The sequence below is a fragment of the Carettochelys insculpta genome, chromosome 6, assembly GCF_033958435.1.
Source record: "Carettochelys insculpta isolate YL-2023 chromosome 6, ASM3395843v1, whole genome shotgun sequence".
NCBI classification, from domain to species: Eukaryota; Metazoa; Chordata; order Testudines; family Carettochelyidae; genus Carettochelys; species Carettochelys insculpta.
The window spans coordinates 61,708,657-61,729,051 of record NC_134142.1 but is presented as its reverse complement, the minus strand read 5'-3'; the positions used below and the strand labels follow the sequence as shown (position 1 = coordinate 61,729,051).

The 20,395-nt window shown below is 46.0% G+C and overlaps 2 protein-coding genes across 3 annotated transcripts in view; one reads left to right on the top strand and one right to left on the bottom strand.

Annotated features, from left to right (window-relative positions):
• Positions 1–3,908, bottom strand: part of RTF1 (RTF1 homolog, Paf1/RNA polymerase II complex component) — a 58,737-nt gene extending 54,829 nt beyond the window's left edge. The window contains exon 1 of the mRNA XM_074997027.1: positions 3,755–3,908. Within this exon, the coding sequence (XP_074853128.1) occupies positions 3,755–3,832 (78 nt within the window). The 5' untranslated portion in view covers positions 3,833–3,908. The remainder of the gene's footprint in view (positions 1–3,754) is intronic.
• A 1,775-nt stretch (positions 3,909–5,683) lies between these two features.
• NDUFAF1 (NADH:ubiquinone oxidoreductase complex assembly factor 1) lies at positions 5,684–20,290 on the top strand. 2 transcript variants are annotated; one of them, XM_074997023.1, is made up of 7 exons: positions 7,748–7,767; positions 11,227–11,340; positions 12,342–12,463; positions 13,510–14,134; positions 16,919–17,104; positions 19,266–19,340; positions 19,989–20,290. In XM_074997023.1, the coding sequence occupies exons 4-7, from the start codon at positions 13,628–13,630 to the stop codon at positions 20,118–20,120; spliced, it is 900 nt and encodes a 299-aa protein (XP_074853124.1). In that variant the 5' UTR covers positions 7,748–7,767; positions 11,227–11,340; positions 12,342–12,463; positions 13,510–13,627; the 3' UTR covers positions 20,121–20,290. The 2 variants fall into 2 exon arrangements, with proteins under 2 accessions (XP_074853123.1, XP_074853124.1); XM_074997022.1 differs by lacking the exons at positions 7,748–7,767; positions 11,227–11,340; positions 12,342–12,463 and adding an exon at positions 5,684–5,778.
• Positions 20,291–20,395: the final 105 nt, after the last annotated feature.

Genomic DNA, 20,395 nt, shown 5'->3' with positions numbered 1-20,395 from the left:
TTTTTATGGCCAGATCCCTCCTGATAGCTATTAAACCAATTAAATTGAGTTCTACTGAAGTTTCTCTCAACCAGTTTTTAAATTTCTTTTTTTTAAAAAAAAAGCAAAGTTCCCCTTAAAAAAAGTACCCCAGTAACCACAATTTTCAGACATGCAAAACCCCCAATCCCCCTCCCCTCTACTAGAGCCAGGCACCCCCTACCTCCCCACTTTAAACCAATCTCCCCTCCCATTCCCCAGTACCAGGCATCCCCAGCTCCCCCTTTTCATCCCCAGAGCCAGGCACCCCTAGTTCCCACTTTAAACCAATCTCCCTCCCACTCCCAGAGCCAGGCTCTCCCAAGCCCCACCTCTAAATAAATTCCCTCCCCCTCAGCCAGGCAACCTCAGCACAAACTGAATACGGCAACTGACCAGAGCTGCTGCCACCTCAGGAGCAGCAGGAGCCACGCAAGCCAAAGCCAGGGCCCGACAGAGCTGGAGCCCACATGAGCCGCGCCAGAAGAATGGTTGCACTGCCAGGTGGAGAAAAAGGCTCCGCGGGCTGGATTCTGGCCTGCGGGTTGGATACCCCAACTTAAGCTACCAGCAGCACCATCGCCACATGGGAACTTCTGCAGTCTTGGGAAGATAACACTGAACTAGTTTAGGCTAGTTTCCACAAATGGAAGGTTGACTTCATTCCCATATGGGTTGGAACTTTATATTTTTAAATATATGTAAATGCTGCAGAAATTGATGGCTCAGCTATGTTTGCCAGGGAATATTCTACTGGCAAGGGGTTTTTTCAAGACTCTCTCTGAAAGAAAGACATTTAACAACAGAAGATTAAGATACAAAGGTTTGGGTGCCTTTTTTTTTTTTTTTTTGGAGAAGTGGTTCCTTACTTTTTTTTGTTAGAATTCCCAATCTTTGCACAGAAATGGGTGAACAACATCCTTCACCCTACCTCCCTGTGTATGCCTACGCACAGTCACCACAGTCCTTTTATTCTTGACTATTCTTCTTCTGTCCTAATCATTTTTTTAACTTTTCTGAGTAGCTATTCTGAAGGGGTTCCTCCTTCTCCCATCTACCAAAAGACTACGTGCTGCAAGGCAACAGGTGAGGTACGAATCGGAGCTCTACTTGACATATGCTTTCCCAGCGGTGTCAGAAGTCAGCATCACTTCTCTGCCACCCAGGCATAAAGTCTAGTACATGTGTGACACTAATACAGTTGCTTCAAAGACCTGTGGGGAACAGAAGGCATAGATGGGTAGATCAGATGGAGACATCCACTACTTCACCCACAGCTGGAAACACAAGCTTATCGAGTATGGAGGAGAGGACCCAAAAGCTGGGCCATCCTGAGGGGGTTAGGGTGGGACCTGAGGCATCCCCTCCTACACCCCAGACATTGGGCCATGGGCAACCCCCTGTGTCACAAGCCCTACCCCTTCCACACTCCATGCCCACCCTGCTCCCTGACTCCCCTCCCCAACCAGCCTGGCTGGGGATTACCTAAGCCATGGGGCAGGCAACAGCAGCACCCAACTCACCACATGGCACAAGTGGCAGCCTGCTCTGCCGTGCATTCCCAGTCCACTAAGACCCTCTCCTCCACAGGTGGTGGTGAGTGAAGGTTGCTTCCTGCTGCTGTGGAGAAGCAAGGTTCGATAGGCCATGAATGTGCAGCAAGGGGACCAGGAAGGTGACCCACTGCTGCTGCCACTGCCATTGCCTGCCCTGGCCAATCTTGTCCTCTCCTGTCCCTTGGATGGCTGGGGTGGCCACATCTCATCCTATGTCCAAATGTTCCCTTCACCCACAATGTTCTTCTCAGGCACATGCCAACCTGCTCTAGCTTGTGATCAATCTCAAGCTGTTTAACACAGGTGTAAAGTGAATTTAGTAATGCTAAAGAGTTGATAGCCTGCAATACTGAAATTCACTATTTGTGCACCATACAGAGATACAACCACAGCATCTGTGCAAGTTTTCCCATTGCTGCTTCACTAGCATTTCTCAACTCTTCCTGAAGGAGCTACCTCTCTGCGTCAGAGGCAAATTCACTCTCTGGGTGATGTTCAGTCTTCATCTTTCTACCAAAACACCAAAGAACAAAAAATAGCGAGAAGTCCTGTGGCACCTTATAAATTAATAGATATATTGCAGCAGTGGGCAAAGACCCACTTCGTAAGATGCAGTTTGCGGGTGCGAACTAACAGGGCTTCCGCTCTGATATAAACAACAAAAGTTTGTTGACATTTCTGTTTTATTTCCCAACACACCAAAAGCTTCTCTAACCAAGCTACCAGATAATGGCCTAGTACATGCATCCAGTTCACATATAGGTATGCTTAAGAATATTTCGTCAAGATACCCAGCGAGATGAACCTCCCTATGTAACGCATCATATATACAGTACAGAATGTATAAGTTCTAAGTATCATATCACTGGAGACTCTGTAGGGAAAATTTAAAAAATGGCAAGTCTTCTGAACAAAGTCCCCTCCACTGGGTACAAGAAGCGGAGTCTAACTTCCATGCTCTCTTTGAAAGTCTCATGCACTGAATGAGAGGTATAATATTTAACTTTGGAGCTCCTATAAGGATGTACTGATACTCTACCTCATTAGCATTTATGGACTCCCAACCAATATTCCCTCTAATTTTAACTGCCATGTGAGGAATAAATTTTGTCATGCACACTGAGGCATGCGCAGATGTGCAAAACCAGTAGAAACTCCCACTGGCTCTGTTAATCAGCTTGGGTGGCATCTGAATCTCTGCTGGGCCACACGAGTGCTCAGCTAACATGGAACACTGCTCCTAACCTCATGTAATGTCCCACTAATTGAGCACCCTGGGGGTTCAAACAGTGAGACTAAGTGGAAACTAATGAATTTGTGTTAATAATTCCCACAGTAGCCAACCTGGACCCTCTACAAGCATACTGTGCTCCAAGGTCTGTAAAGAGGGGCCCTGATTGTACATATTCCCCCACCTCTCATTGGTCTCCTACCATCTGAAAGGCCACAAGAAAACTAACTGTTCCTGTGAGCATATCCCACTTACTCCTGTATCCCTATAGGCATAGAACACCTGATCCTTCAACGTGACAAATATCAGCAAGTGACACTTCTCCGATGGAAACAGCACCGGCGATTAAGCCCAGGGGATGAAAGCATTTTACAGAACCAATCTCCCTCCAACTTTTAGTCACTTAAGTAACCCTCAGACCTGCACCTTCAGAGGAGAACATGGGAACAGCTCTCCCTGGCAAGTAAGCCCAGCAAAGAAAGAGGGGACTTCACAGATGGCCTCTTTCCAGGACCTGGCCAAAACCTCACACATTTACCCACCCACCCCACGCCACATTGAGGTCGAGGTGTCCATGGATTGTTAACACCACCCCCATAATTAACACCTGGCTTCAGCGCTCAGGTTGCTACCTCCGGCGGACACCCCGCCAATTTCACCCCATGCCACCCCCCGGGGCCGTGCTACTCTCGCCCAGCACACGCTGCCTCCCCCCGCCCCCGTACGCTCTGCCCAGGGCTCTCTCCCCCGCGCCCGGAAGCCAATCGGGACCCCTACCCGCCCGGGGAGGCGGGTCCCAGACCTCCCCGGCCGGGCGGAGCGGGTCCGGCCGGCCCCGGGGGGGTGGGGGTCGGTGGCGCCCGGCCGTGTGCTCCGAGCGGGGAGCCGGAGCCCGGAGCCCGGAGCCCGGAGCCCAGGCCCCGACCCGGCCTCCCGCTCAGCTCCGCACCTGGTCCAGGTTCTCCTCGCTGCCGCTGTCCTCGGTGTCGGAGTCGACGAGGACCCGGCCTTTCCGCTTCTTCGCCATGGCGCCGCCGGCCCCGCCGCGCTGAGGGGCCCGCGGACGGTGCGGCACTGAGAGCGGCTCGGCCTCCCCCGCGCCGCCCGACCGCCCGGGACACAAAGGGCACCGAGCATGCGCCCCGCGGCGCCCCACCCTCCGGGGCGGGGCCTCCGCAGCCACTGGCGGAGGGGGCGGGGCCCGGTGCACGTGCCCGTGGGGGGTCTTCTGGCTGTCACTCGTGGCTGGGACGGGTCGCGGGGGGGAGCTGTCACTCGCCGGCGCGGCCCCTCTGCGCCGCCTCCTCGGGGGTTCGGGGTGAATGCAGCCGACAGGGATTGCGGAGAAATACATTCTCCTCCCTTTTCCAGTTGGGTCTGGTGTGTGAGCTCAGACATGGTCCCTGCCCCACGGAGAATCCCCGGGCCTGGGTGGGGCTTTCACTCAGCCACTCGGGAGAGGAAGCATTTAAAACACGCAAAAATGTGGCCGGGAGGTCGCCAAACGTTTTTGTGTGTGGGTGTGGGTGCGCGCGCGCGCGTGCGCGCACAAAGGTGTGTATATAATGCTCAAAAGTACTTTCAACTGAGGTTTGAAATTGACTAGATAGCAAAGTAAGCACCAATACCTAGGGCAAAGCCCCATGATGTCTTCTAATGGGGAGGCAAGACTCCTGAGGCAAGAGTCTATTGCGAGACTAGGATTCAAGGGCTCGAACCTGCTTTCACTGAAATATTGAACTCAGCTATCTAGTTGCCAATGACTAGTCCAGGAGGAAGCAGTCCAGACATGAGAGAGAATGCATCCTGTTGGTTTCAGATTATAATCGACTCCTTCGGAAAGGCTTCAATCATAGAAGCGAGTCTGCAGCATACTTCATAAAATCATATTTTAAGAACTAAAGTTATAGTCACTGCAGCTGGCCATGAACACGCAAAGATCAAAACAGCCAGCTAACTGTACATATGGGACCAGGTGTACTGTGCAAATACAAGATCCACCTGTGCGGAGCTCATTGTCTCTGTAGATGTCAAACCACTTCCTTAGTTGTATACTGTACAGGTTTAGATAAGGAAGGACTAACCGTTGTTAAGAATCATTATCATTTAAGATTGTAAATCAATATATAGCCTAAGGTGAATCCTTAAAATGCCATTGATGTTTCAAATATCTATATTGGAAAGTCACAAACATTAAGGTGAAGTTGCAAAACCCCAAACAAATATATATTGGGAAGTGCAAAAGACATAGTTAAAGCACTCTAAACAACCTTAACTCTGACGTTCCTAAACATCCCGGAGTATGGTCCTTAGATACAATCATTGTAATGTAAATTAGCCTGTAATAAATATTACATGCTGTTAACAGCTGATGTAAGGGGGGGAGGAAACAATGCTGATCAGAGCAAACAGAAAATAAAAGGTTTTGATGTGACACTGAATTACATTTAAAAGTTATATAATACTTTGCACTTACAAATCTCATTAAAAGTTTCAGCTGAGGATCTCAAAACATTTTGCAGGCATTTCACCTTCACAACCTTTTTGGGGAATAGGAAACTTCAGAAAGAGAAACCAGAAGCTCACAAGTAACTTGCTCAAGATCACACCTGGAGATCGTGGTACAGCTGGGATTAAAATCCAGGAATCCTGAGCCCCAAGCCCTTGCGCTAACTAGCAGGCCATGCTGCCTCCTGCCAAGGGGAGCGGTGTCCTCGGTGTACGCGGGAACCCAGCAGCAGACACTGACACGCAGGCCGAGGGGGAAAGCGCTGGGCATAACAGCGCGCAGCGAGATTCCCAGTGCCTGGTTCTCCCGGGAAGCTGGACGGCCGAGCCTGGCGGGGCCTCAGAGGGGTGCGGAACCTTCGCGCTGCGGCCCGAGTTCCCTTGACGGGCGCCGAGCGCGGCGGACCCGCTGGTGAGCGGCCTAGCGGCCTGCGGTGTGGGGCACGCCTGTAGGTCGGCTGTCAGGTGAGGGCTGCGGGGGCGCGGCTGTCCCACGGCGGGCGGCCCGGGGGAGTGGGGCTGGTGTGCGGGAAGGATGCTCCGGGCTCTGGCATCAGCGCGTCTCCCCTTAGCGGCTGGGGGGCGGGGAGCCGGGCGCTCTCGCTGGCTGGTGGGTCGTGCTGCTGTCGGGCGCTCTGGGACGCTCCCCGCGTCGTGACATGCTGGCGCCGAGCCCTTATAGTCGTGCTTAGAAGAGAGGGGTCGGTCCCCCTCCTCCCCACGAGGTAAATGGCGGAGCCTCGTTGTGCCGTGTGTCAGTTCCCGCCGCGCCCGCGGGCACCGGGGGATCAGGGCAGCGATTCGAGGCAATCTCCTGCAAACGCATCTGAGTGCAGAGAGGGGAGCGTGGTGGCAGCGCTTGTGTGTTAAGGGGGAACGAATGCGTGGGCATTAGGCAGGCGTGGGTTCATTTCTTTACGGTCACAAAATGCTTCGTCCCTACCCATTTCTGCCGATTAGGGTGCGCGCCCGCTCTCCAAACGTCTCTGAGGGCACCTGGGGACGGGAGGGGCGGTGGGGAGCCTGCCGAGGCAGACTTTAAAGATAACCACAAGAAGTCCTGTGGCACCTTATAGACTAACAGATATTTTGGAGCATAAGCTTCTGTGGGCAAAGACCGGCTTCATCAGATGCATGCAAGATGACTCATGCATCTGACGAAGCAGGTCTTTGCCCACAAGAGCTTATGCTCCAAAATATCCGATAGTCGATAAGGTGCGACAAGACTTCTTGTTGTTCTCGCAGATATAGGCTAACGCAGCTACCTCTCTGATGCTTGTCACCATTTAAAGATAACCTGCAAAGAAGATTAAATTGGACTTTTGAGCTGGTTGGCTTTTCTGTAATTTATATAAAGAAGGGATGAGTGTTCTTACAGGTTGAAGCTCTCTAGTCTGGCATCCTCCAGACATGACTGGCGCTGAACTAGAGAATTGGCCAAACCATGGGAGGTCACTATTGTCTAGTACGTTACCAACACTTCCACTGTTTACTGGGCTCTTGGAAGACATTTAGGGGTAAATTTCAGCTAAATAACATCACAGAACACTGAGAGCCAGGACTGGGGGCTGTAAACAAACTTTACGGGACTCCAGGAAACTTTGCTACATCCATGATAAGTGGATATCTGGCTAACTAAAATCATGGTGGATTATGGATGTTTCTGGTCAAGGGAGTGGCAGACTAGAGAGGTTCCAACTTTATTTTTAAATAGTTTTCTTGCTCATCCTCTTCTCTACTTGTGTTTTAACTTTGGAATTGTGGGGCCTTTTTCCATTGAAAATTCTATGATGATAGGAAACTGGTGAATGGTGACATCGCAGAAGTCAAATGATAGAATAACCTGTGTCCTTGAGACAAGGATTTTTTAGCCAGACTGTTTAAAATTCCCTTTTGTTTTAATATCTGTTTAATATCAGTGATAAATTAACGTTTTGGAAAAAGGACATCTTGGCTAAAGAGTAAAAACTATCTCATGTGAAACTAGACTGCCAAGCATTTCAGCGCTTAACAGGGGTGTGTGGAGTCTTTACAGCGCTGATCCAAGTGGTGAAATTAGACTTTACTTACAAAAACTTATGCAAATCATATCTGCTTAACTAACTCAGTTGAAGTTCTGTAACAGTTAAGGACTCTATCTGTTACATTTGTGTTTCCATGCCTTTAAAGTGGAAATCAGAACTGTCATGCAGTTTATAGAATAGATAGAAAATGTGCCCATTCCTCCCTCTTCAAAGCTTATGAGGGGCTGGAATAAAGCTATGTTGATCCTGGTCTATTAATTGTCATTGCATTTCGGAAGGGCTGGGGGCTGCATAACATTCTGAGGACTGTCAATTCTTTAAGTTGATAGCTGTATTTTGTTTCAGGGAAGATCTTTACTTCATCCTTAGCCAGCAGGGAGCTACAAAGCATGAGGGCTTGCCTAACCAGAAATTCTGATTGAACAGGAAGGTATATGTTTGTGGGGTTGGAATTTTTTGCCCTGAAAATGATTTTATGCTACAGCATGTATTTCTGGCTCTGTCAAGAAGCAAATATGGGTTATGAGAACAATACAGTAAACCCTTGAATTACATATGGGTTGCATTTCTGCAACCCTCGTGTAACTCAAATTTTTGTGCAAGTCGGGGGTGGGTGGGGGGCAAGGGGACAGGAACCAGGCTGCCCTGTGGTTCCCAGCTCTCCTGGGTTTGAAGGAGCCGAGAAACTGACCAGCCCACCAGGGCTGGTCAGTTTCCTGGCACCCAGAATGGTGGCGGGGGGGGGGGGCGGGGGCTGGGAACCAGGGGGCAGCCTGGTTCTTGTCTCCCCGCAGGTCCTGGGAAACTGACCAGCTCATGGCTGGTCACTTTCCTGGTTCCCGCTAGAGCAAGGCAGCCAGACACGAGGCTGCTGCTTGGTTCCCAGCTCCCCACCACTTGGGGGACCTGGGAAAGTGAACCACCCACTAGGGCTGGTCAGGTTCCTGGCTGCTTCTCCCTGCCTTCTCCCAGCTGCATGGCTGTCAGCCTGACAGCGGGGCTGGTGGGGAATGACAGGGAGAAAAGGCTCTTAGCCTGCTTAGCTGCCCACAGCTGCAGGCAGCTAGAGCAGCTTCAGATTGTGCTCAATTCGTGTTAAAGCAAGTTACACGCAACTTGAAGCCGCATATTTTGAGGGTTTACTGTAATAATGTTACAGTCTGTTTCTCCACTATCATAGCAGTTATGTGCTGTATAAGAAATACTTTCATCTTGTCTTGACACTTGTGTTCTTCTGCTGTGCTTTCTAGTCTTTGGTCTGTTATGGGCTGCCTGGATGTATCACTGATTTGGAGGCAGACTCCCATGGCTCAACCAGCAACCGCTGCTGCAGAGTAGCACAATGCTAATGCTGAAGCTGACTGTAGAGGCAAACAGCAAACAAATTATAACTGATCTAGTATCCTGATGCAGTTTATGCCACATATAAAGTGTTTTGTGCTCGAGCTCATTGTTCATATGTCACTGTTTCTGACACTGCATGGAAGGGAGTAGTAAAAAGGGAAAAGAGAGGAAGAAAATGAGAAGGATGGGTGAATAAGCAAATGCAGACAGTTGGAGATAAACATCATAATAATGTTCCACTAAGTGTGAATTAAATGGAACCTCAATATTCAGAAGAAACTTGGGAATGGAGGTTGTACTTTTTGTTTAAGATTTCTAATGGGGAAAGAAAAAGTACAATCATCACACACCTTATTGATACTTCAATATATTTTTCTTGTGAAGACCACCTTTCTTAAAATCCGAGTGGAAATAATGCATTTTAAAATGTCAGGCCATTTTCTGTAGCAAGTCCAATCCAGTTTAGTTTAACTTTTCTGAAATTATAACAGCTAATATATGGGGCCTTGAACATTAGAGATGCGAAATATAGGGAAAAGAATGGTCCAACCAAAAGGTTCATCTAGCCCAGTATCCTGTCTTCTGACAGAGGACAATGCCTGGTGCCCCAGAGGGAGTGAACAGAACAGGTAATCATGAAAGCGATCCTTCTCCTGACGTCCATTTCCAGCCTTGGGCAAACAGAGGCGAGGGACACCATCCCTACCTATCCTGGTTAATAGCCATTGATGGACCTAACCTCCATGAATTTATCTAGTTTTATTTTGAATCCTGTCAAAGTCCTGGTCTTCACAACATCCTCTGGCAAGGAGTTCTAAAGGCTTACTATGCACTGTGTGAAGAAACACTTCCTTTTGTTAGTTTTAAACCCACTACCCATTAATTTAATTTGGTGATCCCTAGTTCTTTTGTTATGGGAACAAGTAAATAACTTTTCCTTATTCGCTTTTCCACACCAGTCATGATTTTATAGACCTCTATCATATCTCCCATCAGTCTCCTTTTTTTGAATCTGAAAAGTCCCAGTCTCTTTAATATGATACCTATTCCAAACCCTTAATCATTTTTGTTTTCCTTTTCTGAACCTTTTCCAATGCCAATATCTTTTTTGAGATGAGATGACCACATCTGTACGCAGTATTTAAGACGTGGGCGTACTATGAATTTAAATATAGACACTGAGTTATTTTCTGTCTTATTCTCAATCCCTTTTTTTATAATGATGAGTGCTCCAGGTTCATCTGCCTGCACCAGTCATGGTGATCAACAGTCTTGGCCTCATTCTTCAGAATGCACGGCCGCTTCTTGGCACTGCTGTTGCTCGGCACACAGCTCTTGATGTCCTCACTGGTCCCATTTGGCACACCAGTTGTCTTCATTGCATCAGTCCCGATCTTGGCCCTGATCCCTGTTCTGGCAGTAAAGGGTGTTCGCTGGATGAGTAGCGGGCAGAGATGAGACAGGCAGTGAGCATAAAAAGCTTTATTAATGATGGCTTAATCAATGTAATGAGAGGAATGAAGAGGGGATATCTAGCGCACTTGAGCCATCTATCTCAACACGATGTCGTGTGACGGACAAGGGAAAGCCTGTACTCACGGGGCAGTTATCAAACTGCAGATAGCAAGCAGAGCCCACACCAACATCTGGCCGAAAGTCTGGATTTTTGGTGGGAGGGACAAGCGACTCGGGCCAGCTGACGGACTTGTCAAGGTACACACGTCTTTGATTTGGGACGGGGGAGTCGACCTTTTGTTGGGGTTTGGACATGGGAGAAACCCACTGGGCCAGTGCCAGTGCATTGTGTCCTTTTTAGGACTTGTACTATTCAGGAGCCTTTTTGATGCTTGGTGGATTGGTGGCCTTGCTTCTGCATATGTGACTAAGCCCTTACCTCCTTGGGCTGGGGGTTGTTGATGCATGCTGACATGTTGAGTTTTGATTGGGCACATGCAGGCCCCAGCTTGCAACATTTTCATGGTCACGCCATGAACAGCTGTACCCACAGTCCCTCTCAATGCATGGGTGCTACTCCTGGCACCAGTCTTGTTCAGCACACCCATCTTGTTTTTCTCGTTCTCGGCGCCTGTCCCGCTTTCCCAGCCAGTCTTATTGGTGTTCACAGTCCCAACTTAGTCCGGCAGACTGCTGCCCTCTTTCAACGGTGCTTGCTGCTTCAGTGCCTTTCCAAGAGACAGTAGCTAGGGCCATATTTACACTAGAGAGCTTACTGCAGTATAGTTGTAAGATGTCATTTACAGCCTGTTTATGCTGATGGGAAAGAGCTCTCCAGTCAACATAATTACTCCACCCCCAACAAGATATGGTATTGGGAGAAGCTATCTTGCCAATATAATGCTGTTGACACCCATGTTTATGTTGTGTAATTTATGTCGCTTGGGAGTGTGAAAACATGTAAGGGGCATAATTTTTGCCAGGATAAAAGATAGTGTAGTGTGATAGACCACAGCCTGCAGTAAACTACAGCAGCTTCATGGAAGGTAAATATATGGGCATTTGGGTCTGTGCTTTTATGTTTCCTCAGGACTGAGGCTTATCAAGGGTCAGCCTGCAGCAGCAGGTTGATCCAGCACGTGCTACCAGTTCAGCACCTGTGGCCAATTAAAGCCTGCAGAACCCTTTAAAAGGCTTCCCTCAGGTAAGGAAGGGGGAAGGTGAGAGAGGATGGACTGGGAAGGAGAAAACGTCTTCGAGGAAGATCCTGCAAGAGGCAAGGCTTGCTGCAGCTACCCGGAGAAGATACTGGGGAAAGTGTCTGGAAAAGTGGCCCAGGGAGGAAAGCTGTTGCACTTAGGGCTGAAGGAGAAAGCCCCTCTAGCAGCAGCTACATGGGGTCCCTGGGTCGGAAACTGGAATGAGTGGTAGAGGAGTGGATTCTGCACAGACCACTCACATTCCCTGGGACAGCTCAGAAGGAGCAGGAGGAGACCCAGCACCCAAGTGGGGTCTTCCCCCCATTTTGCCAATGATGAAACTGGCTCGATAGGCTGTGCCTTGCCTCTGGGAAAACAGGAGGCAAAGTAAAGTGATGCAGGGAGCTTCTGGGGCGTCTTTTTAACTACAACAAAGTGCAGGACCCACAAGACATTCCTCAGGACTTTATCTCAGTTGACATAGAGTATTTCTACACAGCAGTGTTATTACAAAATAAGCTATTCTGGAAGAGTTATGCAGAAATAGCTTATTTCAAAATAACACAGCTGCACGCACAAATGCATTTTGAAGTAGCACTTAGCTATTTGAAATACATTGTCTACACACAGGGAGCCTATTTCAAAATAGAGCCATTGGACGCACTCAGGCTTATTTCAAAATAGGCATTATTCCCTGTTTACACAGCCTCTATTTCAAAATACCTATTTCGAAATAGGCACTATTTCTCAGAAAATGAGGTTTTCCAATTTCAAGATAGAAGATAGATGGTCCGTTGCTCTCCTAGTATGGAATTCCTGGTTTTTTTTTTCCCCCATGTTAGTTACCAGATTGTTTCAGTTACTGGAATGGCCAGCTTTGGCTTAATTATTGTCAGAACAAAGATCACAATGGGATGTTGGAATGAATCTGGTTTTTCATAACCTATATCCCATGGCTTCTTTAAATGAAAATTCCTTCAGCGCTGTCTTTTTAACTTGTGCTTAGATAAGGAATATAAAGCAGGGGCAGAGCTGTTGCATTGTAAGATCTACCTTCCTTTGTCAAGTGACCTTCTCCAGTCTTGAGACAGAATTCAGCACACTGTGATATATGAACACCACAGACCTGTAAGTCTGACTCTCAGTCTTCATGTTGATAGCTAGACTGTAAATATTTCTAAGCAGTTATGTCAGCAATGTCCCTTTTACTTCATCTCAGGATATGGTCCACATGTGTATTGAATATTCCCTGACATGTTGTTATCTTGAAATTATATTCAGATTTGTTAATTAGAATTCAGGAGTCCTCTGACAGTTATGGCAGTGTATTTAGGAGCTATTTATGCAAAGAGAAGAAATGTGCACTATTGAGCTAATATGCCATTTTAATTTATTTATTTTGCTTTCCTTGCTTCTCTCTTTTTTTGAGAATGTTTCTTGCACATGGAGTTCCATTAAGCCATGGAAACATTGTAACTTTTAAAAATATTTTATAAGAAATTATTAGGTTAGATTATCACACTTTTGCATCTTTCAGTGTGTGAGTTTCTAGTAGGATGACTTCGATATGAACTCTGAAATAAATGCAGCAATGAATTGGAAAATTAATAGTCATTGAGATGGAAAATAAGATACAGAAACAAAAAAGTAAGGAGGAAATTCCCTCTAAATTATGAGGTTTCATGCCATCTGTACTTAGTTGTCCTAAGAGCACTGTTAAATAGGTGATGATTACATAGCTGGGTCAAAATTGTTCACAGAGTTCTGTTCACACAATGCTTTAAAAGTGCACTGTCAACTTGAAAAAGTATATAGCTCTTTGTAAAAGTTGTATCTACTGTTGTTACAAATAGCACCTTAATTTACTGTACTGGAAAGAGAAAATGGGAAAATATTTTTCAGTCAATATAGTTTATGCATTTAACAGTACTTTGTAAAAGGAAATCAATATCTCCTGTTTGTGGATGTCTTTCACACAATAAGAGCAGGAAAAAAGTGTTGAAAATTAGGAACGCTGTTATAGTAAATTCATAGGACTTAGTAGGCATAGTACCTGAAACCACTTTTAACTCATATTTTTTTAATTTGACTGGATTTCAAGTTGGTGTTCCTTTTAAACTAAACTGCAAGAATGCTTCTGGTGTAGCTTCTCTAATTGTTTCTTCTTATTACAGGTGGCAAGCTACAGAAACCGAAAGAGTTATGTATATTTGTTTTTTTTTGAAGAATTTGTTTGACTGATAGTTATCTTTCTCAAGAAATTCTGATTATCCTTCAACCTTGATTGTCATTATGGCGCAACCTTTTAAGCTGCTGGACAGCGTTTTTCTTTCTAGCAGGCGCCATAGGCAAAATGCCTTGCATCCTTTGCTTGGGCCTCTCCTCACTGACTGCATCTCACGCTTGTACAGTAGCTACAGGAGACCAGGAACGTCCCCTGATGACACTCCACGTTGGAATATCAATTTCAACTTTGAGAAGGGAGTGAATGAAGTGAAGAAACAGTTTGGCCTTCTAAAGAAGGAGTTCATGAATCACTTGAAAGGGCCTGAGGGCTGTACTTTAGAAGAGTTCATTTGGAAGCAAACTAGAGTGGTCTGGGAGTTTCGCAGTCAAAAAGATTTAGATGAGTGGGTGGTTTCTTCTGATGCCGAGATTGGAGGGAAAAGCGAAGCCTACCTAAAACTCAGTAAGAATAACCAGACTGCTCTGCTGTATGGGAACCTCAGCACTGAAGTACCTCGTGATGGGGAGACGGAATACAGTGGATATTGTGCAATGAGAGCCAAACTCCTGCAGGTGAGTATAACTTAGTGCTTCAGTGTTCATTGCATGTAATTCAATACTGAACTAGTCAGCATGTCTCTGTAATCAGAACTGGAGCAGTAGAGGCTTGGGTGGAGCTTCTTTCCATAGAAGAATGCCTTTTTGTGCCACAGTCTCAGAGGGGTAGCCGTGTTAGTCCATATCTTCGCAAAACAAAGCAAGCAGTCCTGTAACACCTTAAAGACTAGCAATTTTATGTCTTAGCTTTCATGGGAAGAACCTACTTCTTCAGATTGTGGAGCAGAACTGAAGAATCGGCTAAATAGCTTTTTTATATTTAGCTGATTCCTCAGTTCTTTTTTGTGCCATGTTTGTTCTATTTCCTCATTTAAATTAAATGTTCCCTTATGCAAGAAAAAGAGAAACACAGTGAAGTTACACCCTGTGCATCTGAGTCCTATTACATAAAACTGACTTTACCTCACACACAAGTGGAGAAGATTCTACCCCATGCATGTTTGATTTTGTGAATGTGAATAACTGATGTATTTACCTGGCACGATGCAAGAAACTTACAGAGGATCTTTCACCATTTCGCATTCTGGCCATTTGGAAAAAAATGCAAAACTCAGACTATTGCTTTTTACTGGTGTTAGCCAACTAGGTTTCTGAACAACTTAGTGTGTCGAGTTGACTAGAACAAAGGCAGCAATCACCTTAGCTCAGAACCTCTTGGGACTTTCACAGCAAAATCTATGGCATCGTATTCTATGGATGTACAACTGTTTGTCGTACTAGCCACAGTAAATGGTCTTTTACTTGTTGAAAATGTATCCGAACATCTGAAGGAATGAGCCATTGGTGCATCAATCCATTGTGATATAATTGCTGCCCCACTTTATTGAGCTGGCTGAGTGAAGCCTTGGTTCATGGTTAGATCTTCCCTTTTAGGAAAGAAACAGGCCTGGCGATTGCAGGAAAGTGGGCAGTTGCCCTGGAACCCAGTGATACAAAAGGGTGAGAGCCCCAAGCCCTTTAATCACCTCCAGAGCACCATCACAGCAAAAAGCAGTCAAGTAGCACTTTAAAGACTAGCAAAATGGTTTATTAGGTGAGCTTTCGTGGGACAGACCCACTTCTTCGGGTCTGTCCCACGAAAGCTCACCTAATAAACCATTTTGCTAGTCTTTAAAGTGCTACTTGACTGCTTTTTGTTTTGATAGTGTATAGACTAGCACGGCTTCCTCTTTGTTACTATTCTCCAAAGCACCATGTGGCTTGCTTCAAGCGGCTGTAAGGTCTGCCTTGGGAGGCAGGAATGCCAGGTGGTAAGCTGAGGCTGTCAGGGAGCAGTGTTGAGAGCTGGCTGTCCCCAGCTCTTCCCGCTCACCTCAACCTGCCCAGTGGCCTAGTGAGGCTGTCAGCCCCACTGGAAACAAACTATAGTAGATCCCCTGACTTACGGAGAGGTTGCATTCTTGCAACCCCACATAAGTCAGATTTCCCACACAAATGGTGGGAGCAGGAAACTGACCAGGGCACCAGCTATGGTCAGTTTCCTGGCTCCAGCAAGTGTAGAGGAGCCAGGGACCAAGTGGCAGCCTGGCTCCCTTCCACTTGCAGAACTGGGAAAGTGACCAGAGCAGCTGCCTTCATCATTTTCCTCACTCCTGTCAGTGGCAGCAGCTGAGAGCCTGACTCTTGGCTGCTGCCACTGACAGGAGCAGCTGCCACTCATGACAAGAGCAGGGAAACCTCCTGTCAGTGCTGGCAGCCGCTCACAGGCACTGGGAAACTGATCATCAGTGCTCCCCTTTTGTATATGTGGAAGTAAAAATCACAGGGTGGGGTGGTATCTTTGAGAGGGTAATGAGGTGCTGGGAACAAAATCTCATTTGTTATAGTGTTTGAAGAAACAGCAAGCATGAGTCTTCAGAGCATGCAGTCCCATTTGAGGCCTCTAATACATTACCAAAAACTTAATATGACTGATAGCATGGTTCAGGGATGTCCAACCCATGGCCTGCAGGACAGAATCCGGCCCACAGAATCAGCGGTGGCACCCTTTTGAAAGCTGTCTGGGTGGGTTTGAGATGCAGGTGGCTGTTTAAGGAACTATTTGCAACTCCTGCTGCTGGTTACTCCTCCTGTGGCTCCCTTTGCTGCCACGCTGAAAGAGTAGAATTCAATTTAATTGGTTTAACTGCTGGCAGGAGGATTTCTGTCTGTTAAATCAATTAAATTTAGTTTCATTATTTCAGCAGGACAGGGCAGGGAGCAGCAGTACCATTGGGTGGGGCGCAGATGAGAAGGTTGCAGGGACTTTCTGGCCTGAGAGGTTGGGGGATGGAGGGTGGGGAGACCCAGAGCATGTGGAGTGGGACAGCAGTAGGTAGCCAAGTAAGATCCAGGTTCAGTAGGCAGGTTAATCCTGGGGATGGAGTGGGTGGCAGGTTTGGGGCAGGGAGGGTTAAGCCTGGGGATGGGGGGATAGTTTGTGGCTGATAGGGGTTAAACCTGTGGATGTGGGGGTGGGTTTGGGGTTGAGAGGGTTAAGCCTGCGGACTGGGGGGGCAGGCTTGGGGCTATTTTGTGTTTGGTCCCGAGAACACACACAAAATTGCTATGTGGCCCCCAGTGAAAAAAGGTTGGCCACCACTGGGGTAGTGAATACTACTCACTCTAGCTTACCTCATCCTCCAGTTTCCAGGAAGTCACAGTAGCTAGCTTAGGTAAGAATAGAGCCCAGAAAGAAGAATTTGATCAAAGCGCTGGTCACATTAAGCTACAATAGCATGCTTTATTAATACCTTCTAGGGCGCGTTTGGAAGGAAGAAATACTATGATTGGTCAAACTTTAACAGTCTGTATTTACGCGTGCGTGGTGATGGTCGACCGTGGATGGTAAACATCTATACAGACCCATACTACTCCCATCAAAAGGATGACCTGTACAATTACTTCATGTTCACCCGAGGGGGTCCATACTGGCAGGAAGTTAAGGTAACGGAATATTTCCTTGGGACTGAGAGAAATTAATCTTCCAGTACTGTTTTGCTTTTACTGCTGCATTTATGCATACCTAATTCTTTGTCTTATCAGTACTGACAAGTTCCCTGGTCCACCAGCTATTTTGTTTCAACTCAGAAAACAGCCAAATCATTAACAAAGTTTTGTTATAGTAACTACTTTAATAAAACACCATAATCATTAATTTCAGCATTTTCAAGCTCGGTTGTTTTAAATTATACCCTGAAATAAGGTTTGGAAAAAAACACTGAACAGCCTGCTCCCATTGAATGTAGCAAATACATCTCAAAACCACGTTGTAGCTGTGAATGTTAGAAATTTTGTTATCTAGATAAAATCACAGAACTGTGAAATTTGGATTCCGTTTCCAGCTGTGAACAATCAGCTACGTTCTAGGTGGTGACGCATTTTATGTGCAGTACCTACTCTAAGTGGAGATGCAGTAGTTGTAAAATTTCTACTCTAAACCACCAATGAGAGGCGTATAACTTCCTGAATGCTGGAACTTGTAGTTCTCAGCCTTTGACTCTTTTGGAGGCAAACCTAAACTATCATTTGATAAGTTAAAGTGGAATCAGTTTTTCACTACTGGTTGAGCTTCTCTAATCTGGCTTCCTTGGGACCAGACAGATGCTGAATGAGAGAATTTGCTGGACCATGGGAGGTCAATGTTGTCTAGCAGCATTACCAACTCTTTCACTGCTTACTAGTCTCTGAGAAGACACTTAGGGGTAAATTATAGCTGAATAACAGCGAGCCAGGACGGGTGGCTGTAAACAAATTTTATGGGACCACAGGAAACTTGGCCACACCCATGATAAGTGGACAGCTGGCTAACTAAAATCACATGGGACCATGGATGTTGCCAGATGAGTGTGCTGGACTAGAGAGGTTCAACCTGTAATAAAATTGCTGAAGTTATTTTTCAGCTTACATTGTTACAGTGAATTATTTCCATGTTTGTTTCTATAGTTTTTTCAGAAATGCACCAGGTTTGATGCTTCATAACATTGTCCATTCCTGCCAAATATATACTTGACTCTTATTTAAATGGACTACAGCCATAAGCTATTTTCAGCTGTAGTGAATAGTTTCATAGAATCATAGGGCTGGAAGAGACCTCTGCAGATCAACAAGTCTAGCCATCTGCCTAAAGCAGGATCAACCCTAACTAAACCATCCCAGCCAGGGCTGTCAAGCTGGGACTTAAAAACCTCTAAAGATGAAGATTCCACCACCTCTCTAGGTAACAATTCTAGTGCTTCACCACCCTCCTGATGAAATAGTTTTTCCTAATATCCAACATGCACCTCCTGCCCTGAAACTTTAGACCATTGCTCCTTGTTTTGCCATCTGTCTCTACAGAGCACAACCTTTCTCCATCCTCTTCAGAGCTCCCCTTAAGGAAGATGAAGGCTGCTATCAAATTGCCCGTCTTCTCCTCTGCAAACTAAATAAGCCCAAGTCCCTGAGCCTCTCCTTGTAGGTCCCCTGTAGGTATCAACTAAATAAGTAAAATCAAATGCAAAAAGGGTTAACTGCAACATTAGTGATACTTAAGTACTTGGAGTATGTCTACGCTAGACCTAGCAGTTGATGGCTGATATAGGATTTTAGCTACGCCAATTGCATAGTTAAAAATTGACATTTCAGCCATCGACTTCTGTGGCTGTCTTCACAGAAGGTCAACAGGAGTGCTCCTTCTGTCGACCTTCCTTAATCCTCACGGCTCACAAGGAGGTACAGGGTCAGTGTTGCCCCCGGAAAGTGACATTTCATGCATGCGTGAAATGGTGCCCCAGAAGATCGACCCTGAGCAGGTCATTCTTCTGAGGTAATGTAAACGTAGCCTTATATGCCTTTCTGGTCACATGGTCAGGTCATGGAATCCCATGGGGCAACCAGCACAGTCATCACAGAAGAATACAGGGCTGGAGCTGGATTCAGAGGGAGACAAACAATAAGTTTGATGTGATCCACCTCCAGTGTCTTAACTCCATGTACATGACTGGCACTGTTGCAGGAACCAGGCAGAGCTTAAAATGGGTCATTAAGCCTTTTGGGGAAAGCAGTTCTCCTAAACTAGTGTTGTGCATATGAATGTAAAACTAAAGTCCATATTTCTTATTGTCAGATTCCATTCTCCAAGTTTTTTCTCTCTAGTCGGGGAAGAATCCAGGATATCCAGCACTACCTCTGGTTAGATAAGGTGAGTTGTTTCTGTACCTTACCCTAATGGAAACACTCATTATCAGAGGAACAAAAGCTACAACTGGCTACAAGAAAACTTCATAAACTTTCCTTGGTCAGGTTAGCTATGGGAATTCCTGTGTTTAGTAATACTTGACATTTCTTCATTACCACCTCCCTTCTTTTACCCTTTTTCATTGTGAAAACCTTTAGCCAAGTAGCCTGCTGAATTTCTAAGCAATGTAGAAAGTCATTTGTAAGTTTGCCCTGGATAAATAAGTCTGCATATTTAGCAGTATACTTAAAGGCAGAGTTAGAGAAATTTGCACTGCTGAAGAATTTCCTGAGTTGAAAATTCCAGTTCTCCAAAATCGATACCCCCTTTTTCCATATATCTCAATGCAGTGCAAAGCCTTCTTTTAGAAAATAAAAGGACACATATCACTCAGTCATGTTTAGTATTAATCTCAAGTGTTTCAGGCATTAATTTTGATGCAGCAGTGTTACATATTTTAATAGATTCCTGTTGTAATTCAGATATGAGTGGGAGGTTAATTCACTGTATGGAGAACATGGGAAAGCTTCCTAGGCTGTGCTACCTGTAAGCTCACTCTTATTTGAAACAATATCCAACTGACTAACCAATTTTTTTTTTTTTTTTAATCAGATTAGTACTTTTGGACTCACATTGGGAGACAAGGCAGATGGCCCGTTCCAGCTGGAGATCGACTTTATTGGATTGCTGAGGGACAGAGCTCACACAGAAGAATTTGCCTATGAACTATATAAAAAATCCTAAAACCTAGAGGGGCCTGCGCTCTTGTAGAACGTGCTTCGGTACCTCATTTTATTAAACATTCAGCATTCTGTTAAACATGAATTCTTTCATGCATGGTGGGAGTTCAAATATCAGTAACTGCATGAGGTGAGTGGGACAGACTTCATAATAAACTGAGACTACTTACTGTGCATTCTGAATCTGCATCAAGTTCCTTGTAGCTTCCAAAGTCCACAGTCAAAACGGACAATGTGAGATTATTGCTGTATTGTTAGAGAGATGAACCCTGATTCTCT